This window comes from Mustelus asterias, chromosome 2, assembly GCF_964213995.1.
Source record: "Mustelus asterias chromosome 2, sMusAst1.hap1.1, whole genome shotgun sequence".
Lineage (NCBI taxonomy): Eukaryota > Metazoa > Chordata > Chondrichthyes > Carcharhiniformes > Triakidae > Mustelus > Mustelus asterias.
The window spans coordinates 133,709,879-133,724,474 of NC_135802.1; the positions used below are offsets into that span (position 1 = coordinate 133,709,879).

Genomic DNA, 14,596 nt, shown 5'->3' on the forward strand with positions numbered 1-14,596 from the left:
GTGCAAACTCCACATGGACAGACATTCTCCTCGTGTCTGTGTGAATTTCCTCCAGGTGCTCTAGTTTCCTCCCACAGCCCATAGATGTGAAGGTTGGGTGGATTGGCCATGCTAAATTGCCCTTGGGTAAGATGTTCTTTCAGCGAGTCAGTGCAGACTCGATGGGCTGAATGACCTCCTTCTGCACTGCCACAGGAGCAGCTCCACTGCAAACGTCACCTGTAATCTCTTAGTGGACAGTATTGGGCTTCAACTTGTTGAGGGAAATCTTTCTGGGAGCCCACCGTGAATATGTTACAAATGAGGCTGGGGTTGGGATGGTGGGCTGATGTACTGTCCTGAACACGAAGTGATGAGATCAGAAATATCCAATCTGTGACAATAGCTTGGTAAGAAATAGTTTGAAAGGGAAACCGTTATCCATATGTAAGGGACTGAGGAAAATTTGTGGGGAAGACAGTTACCAGTGTTCTTTGTCCCTGGTGGGCTTCAGTGTCCTGTTTGCCGGGTGGGTGCTGTGAACAGGATGCTGTTGGTTGAGTGATGTGGGCTGGGCCAATGGGATTGCTCTGGGGGCGGGAAAAAAAAAGGCGCCAGGAAGTGAGGGAGTGCAGAGAGAGAGGGAGAGCTGGAGAGGCAGAGCTGAAGAGAGAGGGCTTTTTCCAGGCAGGGAGAATTCGGTTTGGAGTGAGAGGCTGCCAGGCGTTCCCCTGCCTGTTCTTTTCATTACTGCCGAGGAGGACAGCATTCAGCGCACTCGACCTACGTTGCTGCACGGATAGCTCGCGGCACCTCTGCCTCCTGCGGCATCATCTTCCACACGTGTGTCTCTCCTGGACTGTGTGTGGGTGTCGTGAGTAACTGGTGGGGACTATACAGTCCAAGAGGAACAGTGTCTACAAATGTGTTACTGAGGATGAGTTTCCCTATATGTGCACCAACGGAGGGCCCCCAACGATTATAGATCAGAGCTCACTGTTTTATGTCTGTTAATTATATGTGTTATTAAATTTATTTTTGATATCCCGATTACAGCACTGACATTTATGGGTAAACAGGGAATTAGCCAAATCAACATCAACCGCTAGGAATTCGGGATCCTGTTGATTGAATATTTAAATAGTAACCCCATATAGTGGTCAGCAGGGGGTTACACATACCTTTGTTACCTTTTGACTCGACGGCACGGTGACACAGTGGTTAGCACTGCTGCCTCACAGCACCAGGGATCCAGGTTCAATTCCCGGCTTGGATCACTCTCTGTGTGGAGTTTGCGTGTTCTCCCTGTGTCTGCATGGGTTTCCTCTGGTTTCCTCCCACAGTCCAAAGATGTGCAGGTTAGATTGATTGGCCATGCTAAATTGCCCCTTAGTGTCAGGGGAACTAGCTAGGGTAAATGCATGGAGTTATGGGATCTGGGTGGGATTGTGGTCAGTGCAGACCCGATGGGCCGAATGGCCTCCTGCACTGAGATTCTATGATTCCAACACCCTCATGGCAGGCCTCCTATTTTATACCCCATTAAAACTTGCCTGTATCCTAACTCTCATCAAGTCCCATTCATCCATCCCTCACTCTTGTGCTCACTGACATACGTTGCTGAATCAAGCCTCGTATTGATTTTAACTCCCTTCAGTTTTCTTTCCCTATCGCTGTAATCATCCCGTGCTCAACAAACATCCCAAGATCTCTTGTCCAACTCTGAACTTTTGCATAGACCTGATTACACTGGCCACGGCGCTTTCAGCTACCTAGGCCCTAATCTCTAGAATTCTCTCCCTGCACTCTCCATTTCTCTAACTCTCTCTGCTCTTCTTTAAGGTGCTCCTTAAACCACGGGTCCTTTACCCAGCTTTCAATTACCTGTCACAGTGACTTGGTAGTCACCTTTTTGATAACATTTCTGTGAAGTGCCATGGAATATTTCATTCCATTGTTAGTGCTTTGTAAATACTAGTTCTTGTTTGTTGCCGACTAGCTGAGATCAGCCAATTCTGGTAAAAGTTTATGGAACTTAGTGAGGTCTGTGTAGCTCATTTAGCACATCTGATACATTTACCCATTGAACTACTGAGGAAGGTGTCTTCAATAATTCTGTATGGTAGTCAGTGCAGCTACCAATTTTATGCTCGGCAAGATTCCACAAACAGGAATGCAATAAATGATTTCATGATTTGCTTTAGTGGTGTTGATTGAAGGAAGAATGTTACCAAAACAGCTCCCTGGTTAGCTCATGTTTCTTGGCTGCCAATCAAAATTCTTAAATGTCACAGGACACATTTTAGTTGGCTTCATTTGAATAGAGGTTTAATCACCATAGTTACAGTCTATACTTAGCATAGGGTGGCATAGTGGTTAGCACTGCTGCCTCACAACGACAGGGACCCGGGTTTGTTTCTCGGCTTGGGTCACTGTCTGTGCGGGATAGCTTGGTAAGAAATAATTTGAAAGGGAAACTGTGCATCTGTGCCTTTGTTATCTTTCGACTCGGCTATTCCAACACCCTCATGGCAGGCCTCCTGTTTTATATCCCATTAAAACTTGCCTGCATCCTAACTCTCAAGTCCCATTCACGGTAGCACAGTGGTTAGCACTGCTGTCTCACAGTGCCAGAGGCCCGGGTTCAATTTTGGACTCGGATCACTGTCTGTGTGGAGTTTGCACATTCTCCCCGTGACTGTGTGGGTTTCCTCCGGGTGCTCTAGTTTCCTCCCACGCTCTGAAGATGTGCGGGTTAGGTTGATTGGCCATGCTAAATTGTCCCAGAGGGATTAGCAGAGTAAATACGTGGGGCTACGGGGATAGGGCCTGGGTGGGATTGTTGTTGGTGCAAGCTCGATGGGTCAAATGGCCTCCTTCTGCACTGTAGGAATTCTATCATTCCTCCCACAGTCCAAAAGATGTGCTGATTAGGTACATTGGCCATGCTAAATTCTCCCTCAGTGTACCCAAACAGGTGCCTAAGTGTGGTGACTAGGGGATTTTCACACTAGCTTCATTGCATGTTAATGTAAGCCTACTTGTGACAGTATTAAACAAACTTTGAACATAAACTTAGCTATGCCCATTGCCTGGATTATCATTGTGCTTGAATGTCTAGCAACACTGGGGCTACAATGTCAAAATACTACATCACAGGGACATAGTTTACATGAGTTCAGATCTGTGGTTTTCTATGGAGTGAATTTTTGACCTTAATTGGGGCTAGTATGAAGATGAGAAACTATTTCTCCTCCTCAAAGGAGAGTGAAGAAGGGATCTCTGGGTTCACTAGCAAGTTTCCTAGTGATGTTGCATGGAGACTTGGTTGATTATCCATCTGCTAAACCTGTCAGTGGTGTGTACTTTGGTGAGACCTCAAAAGGATGTAGAGAAGAGCTTATGATTTTATTTGAATTGGATCATTTTTCTTATGAGTAAGCAACGTGCTCACGAATAGAAAACCTTGCATCTGCACAGCATATGATCTCACATTTGAGAAATGTTTGAAAACACGTAACACCAATTACCTTTGAAACGTGGTCACTGGGCAAACACTGAGGAAATTTGTATATAGTAAGGCCCTGTAATGACAGATAACAAGTTTGTGTGATTGCATGAAGAATGACAGGCACAGGATATTGGGACAACTCCCTGTTCTTATTGGATGAACGTGATTGGCCCTTGTAGTCTGAACAGACTGATAGCAGATACAGTTTGAAGTTGCTTCAGGATAGTGCCTATCAGAAAATGGAGCTGAAGTTTGAACCTTGATTTATAAGCTTTGAGTGCAGTTTGATGCAATAACCACCTGACTTAAAGATAAGCTACCAACTTAACCAAGCTGACACCTTTCAATTTTGCACAGAAAAAAATTACTCCAAGGAGATTTCAATGGTATGATTTGATATTGCTAATAAAGAAGTTAGATTTAAATTATTTTGCCTCTTATTTCAACAAAGATGAAATACAGTAAAGTTTACTTATTGGTCACATTAACACTGCAATGAAGTTACTGTGAAAGTCCCCTAGTCACCACACTCTGGTGCCTGTTCGGGTACACTGAGGGAGAATTTAGCATGGTCAGTGCACCTAACCAGCACATCTTTCGGATTGTGGGAGGAAACCGGAGCACCCGGAGGAAACCCACTCAGATACTGGGAGAACATGTAGACTCCGCACAGACAGTGATCGAACCCAGGTCCCTGGCACTGTGAGGCAGCAGTGCTAACCACTGTACCACCGTGCTTGTGTTCTACCTCTTTTGTTTCCATAGTGTAAATTCAATCCATAAAGGAAGAATCTTGATATAGTTTTTAGCAATTTTGAAGGGAATCATTAGCATAGCTAAAGAGAAAATTTGTTCCCGAGTTGAGAGAATTAAAAATCCTCAAGTTAACTTGTGATTTTAAGGAGTGACTATGTAACACCTTTTTGAGTTGCAAAGTAGGTTGTCAGTTAGCAACATGATGTTTTACCGAAAAGCCGGAAACCAAGGATTCAGTAAAGTAGAAATGACTTGGTGTAAAGCCAGAAGGAACTGAAACGGGTGGGTCTCGCAAGCAAAGCTAAATAACTGCTCAACCTTTTGGAGTTCTGCCAAAACAGGTGTTCCATATTCTAGCTTATAACTTGACTTTATGATGGTGCATGAGAGGAAAAAATGGCTGAAATTCTCCGGTTTCGCACGTCCCGCTACTGCTACCAGCAAGAATGGAGAATTTGGTGCTCAGTGGGACCCAGCCGCAGGCGAGGTCGGAGAATTCCAGCCAAATGTGATTGAAGGCATTGTCATGTTGTGGAAGCATCTTCATCAATTCTTGTGATTTACTGACAGGTACAAGGGGGATCCATTGGTGTAATTCAGCAGAAGGATGGAGCCTTCCAGTAAAACCCACCACCACCCAATCTTTGCAACAGGTTTGTCAGTGGGTGGGGAGTTGGCTTTGGACCCACTGATGATGTGCAAGCTCTGCCTTTGTGAATACCCTCTCGATGGAATGACCACTTTGGAGCAATGCAACTGCATTTTCTGCACTGTGGTGAGTGTGTCCAGCAATGCATAATAACAGGGGTTTATTGAAATTGAAGCTTATTGAATGGTGTTAATGAGATCACTATTGTTTTGGTTGGGTTGGAAGGATATAGTTTTCTTTCAAGTAAGTCCTCCATAATATCAACCTGCTGAAATCCTCTTAATGCTCTTATTTTTTTATTTCCCCCTCTTCCAGATTCAACTATTTTAGTGCTCTGTTGGCTGACGCCTGACCTCCCTCTCCCAAAGTCCATTAAGCACACTCAAAACTCTGCTCATATTCTAATACAAACCAAGATCTGTTCACCCATCATGCCTATGTTCGTTGACCTATGTTTGCTTCTGATCCACTAAAACCACATTTAAAAAAATAAATTCTTATTTTTATTCCGATCACTCCATAGTCTTCGTACCTCCCTATCTCTGTAAACTTCCAATTGTCCAAGGATTCCTCCAACTTTTGCAACTCCACCTCCTACTTCCTTTAATGTACTTTTGCTGTCAACCGTCTAGTTGCCAAGTTCTGGAATTCCCTCCCCAAACTTCGCCACCTCTCCTTTAAGATTCTGAATAAAACCTGTCTCTTTGACCAAGTGTTTGCTCACCTATCCTGACACGGTTCCGTGTTTATTTTTGTTTTGCTACGCTCCTGTGAAATGCCTTGCTAGGGTTTACTTTATCAAGGGTGCTTCATTGGTGAAGAGGTAAAATGGCACAGGGTTTAATTTTCAATGACAGGTGCTACATTGCTGAGTCAACTATATTTTTGTCTATTTAGAATCCCTCCAGTACAGAAAGAGATCATTCGGCACAAGGTTACAGGGATTGGGGGGGGGGGGGGGGGTGGGGGGATATGCAGACTTGAATGGCCACCTTCTGCACTGTAGAGATTCTATGGAAGAGCCCTAATCTACATGCCTTGGGACACCTAAGGGGCAATTAGCGTGGCCAACCCAGCTAACTTGCACATCTTTGGTTTGTGGGAGAAAACCAAAGTACCTGCAGTGAAACCCACAGGGAGAATGTGCAAACTCCACACAAACAGTGACCCAAGCCAGATCTCTGATGCTGTGAGGCAGCAGTGCTAGCCACTGTGAAGTCCTAGAATGGTTTATAGCTGTATACAAACACTGGAACAGCGTCTTGGAATGATTTTGGGTGATCTGAAATTCTGACTTTGTCTTTTGGTGTTAGACTTCGGGGCTGGCACAGTGGTTATCATTGCTGCCTCACAGCACTAGGGTTCTGGGTTCGATTCCCAACTTGGATCACAGTCTGTGCGAAGTTTGCACGTCCTCCCTGTGTCTGCGTGGGTTTCCTCCGGGTACTCTGGTTTCCTCCCACAGTACAAAGATGTGTGGGTTAGATGGATTGGCCATGCTAAAAGTTGCCCCTTTAGTGTCAGGGGATTAGAAGGGTAAGTACGTGGGTTTAAGGGGATAGGGCCTGCGTGGGATTGTTGTCAGTGCAGACTCAATGGGCCAAATGGCCTCTTTCTGCACTGTCGGGATTCTATGACTTGAGGCTGAATTTGTCTGAAATTTATCAGACACTCGGAAGCCGCCAGTGACTCACTAGAGGGGAAATAAAAAGCAGCAGTCTGAGAAAATGATTTTCAACTTTTAAGTTTGATGTGGTTTCCCTTTGGGCACTGGGAATTCTCTTTAAGATAGGCAGAAAATGCTAGAAACGCACAATAATTCATTCGGCATCCGTGGAGAGATAGAATGTTTGGGCTACTCTTCAGAACTCATATGGTGGTTGTTTTATTCTATCTGGTGTCTGGGGAAAGAATGGAATAATTCTCGTACAATTTATTGTGTGGCTGTGAACAAAGTTGCTGCACAAACATAGATAATCATAGAATCTGTACAGTGCTGTTGGAGGACATTCAGCCCATCGAGTCTGCAGTGACTCTTCTCCTGTAACCCCACATATTTACCCCAATAATCTCCCTAACCTATATATCTTGGGACACTAAGGGGCAATTTAGCATGGCCAATTAACCTATCTTTGGACTTTGGGCGGAGACCAGAGCACCTGGAGGAAACCCACGCAGACACAGGGAGAACGTGCAAACTCCACACAGTCACCCAAGGCCAGAATTGAATCCGGGTCCCTGGTGCTGTGAGGCAGCAGTGTTATCCCTGTGTACAGTATTTTTCAGTATTGCTGTCAGCTAATGTGTATCCTCCTAGAATGTCATGCCAGATGATACGAAGAGTAAAACCCAGGGTTCACTGATGAAATAAGCACACTGAGACTATGTCACGTTGAATGACTGATGCACTTTCTCTTTATTCTGTTTTGACTCATCAGTGCTTAACACGGTATGTCGAACTGATGATCAGAGAAGGTTGTGGATCTCCTATCACATGCCCAGAGCTTGGATGCCCTAAAAATGGAGCCTTGCAGGATGCAGAGGTAAGAATGTTTGGCGAGTTGCAATGTTTAAGAGGATTCGCTCTTCCTAACAACCTGATGTTTGATGCTTGCGGATTGTGCTGACTATTTTTCAATGTTGTAATATTGATAGTTTTATGAACTTTCATGTTTGAAATCCACAATGTTAATGTCCTTCTAACACACAGTTCCTGATAGTCCAGCCAATCAATCTGATACAATTTATTTTCTTCCAATCTGTCAATTATTCTCACACATCCTAACTGGGTCATTCACCACTCTCCAAACAGGTACTGCTGCACCCTTCCCATTTCTTAGCTTTTTAACAATAACTGCTCTGTCACTGCCAGCAAGGACAAACTTGCAGGCGTGATTCCAGAGGGAAAATAGAACAAGGCATCCATTTGAAATTTTACCCACCTGGGTTGGATTTCCCCATTGGAGGCAGGGTTGATCCCAAGTTGCGAACCCATCCGTGATACCGGTGTGCTGTGAAGCACGGTTCTCATGGGGGTCGATGCATTATTGACCCTGGAGATGGATCTGCCACTCGATTAGTGGCTGTGGGGGTGAGACTGATGACAGGGACAGCAAGGAAGTGGGCCACGTTCTGGTTCGAATTAGCACCTATTGCTGTGGCTGACTTCTCTATGTTGTGTTACTTTTTAAAGAAAGGATCTTCATGTTCAAAGTGGCCAGGACAAATGGAATGCTGGGACCGAAGATAGATAGGGTAGGGAAAGGTTATATGTTAAGACTTTATTACTACTTGGTTTGTCCAAACTTACACTTGAATGGAACTGTTTCATTGCTGCCTCTCCTGTTTCCACTTGACTGCTGCTGCCTACCTGTATGTATATCTCGGAAGGTCTGAAGGTGAGCTCCCTGATTACTTTGAGCCGCTCAATTAATGAGGCAGGTGACTTTTTTTTCCAACCGCCGTCTGCTCTTCACATCACCCGGGTCCTCGGGAAATTTGTAAGTTGGCACGCAGATCAACATCTTTTTTTTTGTCGTCCTGTCCCATCTTGATTCAGGACTGGAGAACTCTGTCCCCTGACATAGTTTCCCTGCTTGCTGCCATGATTTTGCTTTGCAGCACAGAGCACTTCTTTATCCAAAAAGGAATTGGGTTAGAAAGATCAAGACCAAGACTGAAATTCTAAGTGATTTCCTTCGAAAGTGGATTTGACTATTTAACTGTTGAAAGACCTGCTTGAGTAGTGAGGGGTCGTCAGATGGCAGTGCTTCTTTTGGTTGAGACGAATTCTTGCCTACCATTGCCAACTTTCCACTTACCAACATGATATGAAAGTGAGTGATATTTTTACACACGAGAAGGGAATTTGGTGACAGAATACCCGGAACACAATTTTGTGCTTCCTGATGGCTGATTTTGCTGGAGATTGGCTCCTTGTTTGCCCACCCAGAGGGTGTTAAGAGACTTAAATTTTTTTTTAAAAAGGTAGACAAAATCATAGGGTTGTTTTCAGTGCTCCTCCGAAGAGTGTAACATTTGTTACTGGACTCTGAAAAGGAGTGCCTGTAAACTATGTACGGTTACACATGAACCTTTGTTCATGGATTGAGACAGGAGTCTTGAGACGAGTGGAATGTGTTCCATATTAGAAAGTGCCTGCAGTGTATTTGGTTGGGGCTAGGAAAGTGCCATATGACTTGCAGACATTTGACTTTTTGCCTCAAAGAGTTCTGATTTCCTTTTTGCCTGCTGAAATACCTTGCTGCTGTGGATTGTTTGTCTGGATTTTAAGTAGCCGCTCACCCTGTTGTTTTCATTTTTAAAAATCTATTTTGGTGGTCAATCTTGTTGCATTATGTCAGAATGCTCATCAAGTAATGCCTGTATCAAAATAAATTAAAATTAGCTAGTGCCATTCAGTCTTATGCCTGCAATTGAGTAACACTGGAAACTTGCTTTGTGTTGACATGCAGGGGGCATTCTTGTAATGCTGGACTGCGCATTTGTCAATATCCATAGGTTACCTCTGAGTTTTAATCTGCTGTATAAGAAAAATACATGTTTTGGTTTTTGTATTTGACAAAGTAAAGAATATCCATGTCAATAAAGTGCACTGTTGATTGATGAGCATCTGAAAATATAATAGAGTCAATCAGAACTCTTTGAGGCAAATTCATGCCAGATCATGGATTTTCCCACACTGTATCAAGTATCAATTATTCCCAGTTCAGGTAGGGGTGCCACAGTGGTTAGCACTGCTGCCTCACAGCGCCAGGGACCTGGATTCAATTCCGGCCTCAGGTCACTGTCCGTGTGAAGTTTGCACTTTCTCCCCGCGTGAGTTTCCTCTGGGTGCTGTGGTTTCCTCCACAGTCCAAAGATGTGCGGGTTAGGTTGAATGGCCATGCTAAATTGACCCTAGTGTCAGGGGATTAGCAGGGGAAACATGTGGGGTTACGGGAATAGGGCCTGGGTGGGATTGTGGTCGGTGCAGACTCGATGAGCTGAATGGCCTCCTTCTGCACTGTAGGGATTCTATGATTCTAACCGAGGTTTAGTGTAAAGGTTCCTCCTACTCTGCCCCAACAACATGATACAACTCCAAACTTTGACCAACATCTCATCCTGATCATCCAAGCAAGAGTTCACAAATGGGAGATATGTGCTAGAACCCCTTGATTTGAATTTGATTTATTATTGTCACGTATTAGTATACAGTGTAAAGTATTGTTTCTTATGTGCTATACTGACAAAGCATACTGTTAATAGAGAAGGAAAGGAGAGGGTGCAGGATGTAGTGTTACAGTCATAGCTGGGGTGTAGAGAAAGATCAACTTAACATCAGGCAGGTCCGCTCAAGTCTGACGGCAGCAGGGTAGAAGCTGTTCTTGAGTCGGTTGGTACATGTCTTCAGAGTTGTCAAAGAATTACTGCCCAAAGCATCTGATATTGAGTTGATTTAAATTATTACGTGGGTGCTGTTCTTTGGCAACTTTTGGGGAATTAGCCCCATGTATCTTTAGGCCCACTCTCTCTTTCTGCTCTTCCCTATCTGGTGCCTGGTCTCCTGTCCACCCTCTGACTCAGATTAAAACCAATTCCACTTCTCATCATTTTACATTGAATTTTGGAAGTGTCACTGCAGCCACCGATTATCTTCAACCTCACAAGTTAGCTTGTGGTTTTGAGAACTAACTTTTATTTTTGTACACGTACGGTAAATTCCACTGCAGCAAGATTATGTTCCTCTTATTCAAATCAATCAACATCTGAAGTTTAGTTCATTACAAAACAACTTCATTATTTGAGGAAATTAAGTTTTATTATTGTGAAGATTGGATTTTTTAAAAAGCTTTTATTCGTGGAAAAGCACCTAAACATCAGGAAAATTGACCAGGTGTCTCCCTTTTTAAAATTAACTTTGACCTCAAAATTCCCCATGATGTCCTTTGATAGTGTCAGCCTGGAAAACCCCTCCTGCTGCCTGTACTGAGACAATGTGAAGAATGTGGCCTGGTAACTTGCCCTGATGTAGCAGTTTTCGGCCCACAATACTGAACAGAGGCTGATTACAATGGATCTAGTGTTGACTTGAGGACAATCTTAAACAAAAATGTTGGGCGGGATTCTCTGATCCCATTCGTTCCCGCCCCGTTGCCAGTGAGAATGGACAATTTGGCACTCAGCCAAAAACTCCATTCACGCAGCGGCACCAGAGAAGCCCAGCCCCAAGCGAGCTCGGAGGTTTTCTGGTTATTGGGTTGCAAAACAGCCTAGTGCCCACACAGGTCAGTACCATGAAGAGTAAGAAGTGGAGGGACTAGCAAGTTGCAGTTGTTCACTGTAGCAAAGACATGCATTTATATAGTGAGCTGAGCGTTTCCCCAACGTTTCCAGCCACAGAACCTGTTTGACCTCCCGAGAGTACTGACAGACCCCCGAAGAAACAAACATTCTTCTTATGTTGGAGAGTTAAGCTACAGAGAATTGATCTTTTCTGCAGAATATGTACAAACATACAGAAGCACATTGATAAAAGCCTTTTCTATTTCTTATATGTATACATTTATATATCTACATTTATTATAAATAAAAGTTATCTTATTCAACAAAGTACTTGAGTCTTACCTTTTTGTCAATTTTAATGGAAGGAGTGATGCTGTTCCTTTTTTGCTCACATTTGTTTAATATTGGGAGTGTTACTGAAGAGCTGGATTCTCATATCCACCACACACACACACATTCTCTCTCTCTCTCTTGCTCTCTGTCAGACTGAGCCTCACCTCTTGCGCACTCGCTCGCGCTCTCTCTCTCTCTCACTCACATACACACTCGTGGCCCTCTCTCTCCCACACGTGCCCCTCTCGCTCTCTGTCTTTCTCACACATGTGCGCACACACACATGCCGCTCTCTTGCGCTCTCTCTGTCTCTCTCACTCTCACATGCCCCTCTCATGCGCGCTCTCTCTCTCTCTCACATACTCACGCCCCTCTCGCTTTTCTCTCACATGTGCCCCTCTTGCGCTTGCTCTCTCTCACTCACATACTCACGCCCCTCTTGCGCTCTCTCTCTCTCTCACACATACTCACGCCCTTCGCTCTCCCTCTCTCTCTCCCCCTCACGCTCTCTCGCACACACATACTCAACCCCCTCTCGCACGCGCGGGCTCTCTCTCACAGTCAGACACGTGCCCCTCTCGCGGTCCGTGTCTCTCTCCTCGCACATACTCAACGCTCCTCTCGCACTCTCCCTCTCGCTCTGTCACACACATACTCGGGCCCTTCTCTCTCTCTCACACACACATACTCAACCCCCCCCCTGCTCGCGCGCGCTCTCTCTTTCTCACACACTCACATGACCCTCTCACGGTCCGTCTCTCTCTCTCACACATACTCAACACCTCTCTCTCACACACACATCACAGAATAATTAGGACATTTTCCTTGTTTGTCAGTGGAATGTTTCCAGGATTAGCGCTTCTGTATCAGCAACTCGCAGTCGATATTGATGACTTGGATAAGATGACTGAGTGCAATATATCTAGTTTTGCTGGCAATATGAAGTTAGGTGGGAAAGTAAGAGAGGGTGCAGAGGTTATAAAAGGATTTAAGTGAGTGGATAGAATGTAGCAGATGGAATATAATGTGGGGAAGTGTGAAGTCTGTTGGTATTCAGAGGAATTAGGGGAGCCATGTACAAGGCGTGCAGAAAGTTGTATAGATACAGCAAGCAATTGGGAAAGCAAATTTTATTATTATTTCATTAATGTCACAAGTAGGCTTATATTAACACCGTAATGAAGTTACTGTGAAAATCCCCTAGTCGTCAATTAGATTGGATGACAGCTCTGTAGTCCCAGTACGGCTACCGGCATTGTTGGTCACTGCTGGGATGACAGACGCAGTCCCCAAACTCTCTGTCCTGGATCCAGGCTAGAGATCGGTGTGGGGCTGTCATGGCGGGGACAGGGAGGGAGGGGCTCTGATGATGGGAGGTCTTGATGGCGAGACTAGGGGGAGAGGGAGAGCTGGCTGAGGGCACTGCACTGACAACAATCCTAGCCAGGCCCTATCCCCATAACCCCACATATTTACCTTCTGGTACTAAGGGGCAATACACGTAGCCTGCACGTCTTTGGATTGTGGGAGGAAACTGGAGCACCCGGAGGAAACCTGCGCAGACACGGGGAGAACATGCAAACTCCACACAGATAGTCACCCGAGGCCAGAATTGAACTTGGCGTCGTGAGGCAGCAGTGCTAACCGTGCCAGCTTCGCCATATGAATGCTCGTGGTTTGCTCCAATTTCCTTGGGGTTTCAGATGCGTATGTACTTAAGCTGCAAATACAATTGCAGACAAGTAGTTTATGATACTTTTGGAGTCATCAAAATCATGAGGCAAGACACAACAAGTACTGCATTGATGGATATTGCATCTGAAACATGAATACATGAAATAGAAGATTTAGGCTCAAATTTCACATCCCACTCATGAGACCAATGTAGCTTTAATCAACTTCTGTGAAAGTGTACTCCAGTATTAAACTGAAATCCTGCTTGTATGACAATTTACACCTCCTGAATCATACCGTTGGCAAGGCTTCTCAAGTGGGAAATGTGATATCTATTCTGTTACCATTTGGGTTTAATTCCATGAACTCAAACTAGATGTGATATGACTGGGACAGAGTAACGCCAGACTAACAATTATTCCTTGGATATCACAGACCAGATGGTATTCCCACTTCTCTCTATTCTGAAAGCTAAGGTTCTGACAGTGTGGTATTTACATGACGTTCAGGCTAAGACTAATGTCAGATTTATTTCTAAGTAAGATGTATAAAAGCAGGAAAACATAATAAGATTCTGATTGTATAAGTATTTAGAAAGCAAAAATCGGTATAATTTAAGAGGAGTCAGAATATCTTCTTTAGCTTGTTTCTTATACCAACTAGTAAATTGCAATATTTTTGGATGAAATGGACTTTAATAAGCCACCCATTATGATGTGATTGGGACCTTTTTTTTGTTTCAAATTATCCGAAATGAAAATGATCTAAAGTTAAACAGCTTGGGAGATCTTCACCCAAGCTGTTTAACTTTGACATGTGTGATATGAAAGATCAAGCCTTTCATATCAAAGATGTCAAGAGATAGAATCCCTGCAGTGCAGAAGCAGACCATTCGGCCCATTGAGCCTGCATCTACCACAATCCCACCCAGGTCCTATTCCCGTAACCCCACATATTTACCTTGCCAATCCCCCTGACACTAGGGTCAATCTAGCATGGTCAATCAACCTAACCTGCACATCTTTGGACTGTGGGAGGAAACCGCAGCACCCGGAGGAAACCCACGCAGACACAGGGAGAACGTGCAAACTCCACATAGGCGGTGACCTGAGGCTGGAATTGAACCCGGGTCCCTGGCACTGTGAAGCAGCAGTGCTAACCACTGTGCTACCAGGGTGAGGGCAGGATTCCCTGGTCGCTCACACTATGGGATTCACCAGTCCCACTGCAGTGAATGGAGATTTTGGCTGAGTGCCAAATTCTCTGTCCTTGCTGGCAGCGGTGCTCCAACAGCCGGAAAATCCCGACCAGAGACATTAACTACCTTAATGGTCAGTCATTGAGGTAAGGAATCTCATTTGAATCCTCTAGTCTGTGGACGTTTTTCATAATCTAAAAGAAAGGGA

At 44.5% G+C, this 14,596-nt stretch overlaps 1 protein-coding gene across 1 annotated transcript in view; it reads left to right on the forward strand.

Moving 5' to 3' along the window:
• Positions 1–14,596, forward strand: part of LOC144511566 (E3 ubiquitin-protein ligase RNF144B-like) — a 59,302-nt gene that overhangs the window by 23,247 nt on the left and 21,459 nt on the right. Inside the window, exons 2-3 of the mRNA XM_078241907.1 lie at positions 4,817–5,021; positions 7,334–7,438. Coding sequence (XP_078098033.1) covers positions 4,854–5,021; positions 7,334–7,438 — 273 coding nt within the window. The 5' untranslated portion in view covers positions 4,817–4,853. The remainder of the gene's footprint in view (positions 1–4,816; positions 5,022–7,333; positions 7,439–14,596) is intronic.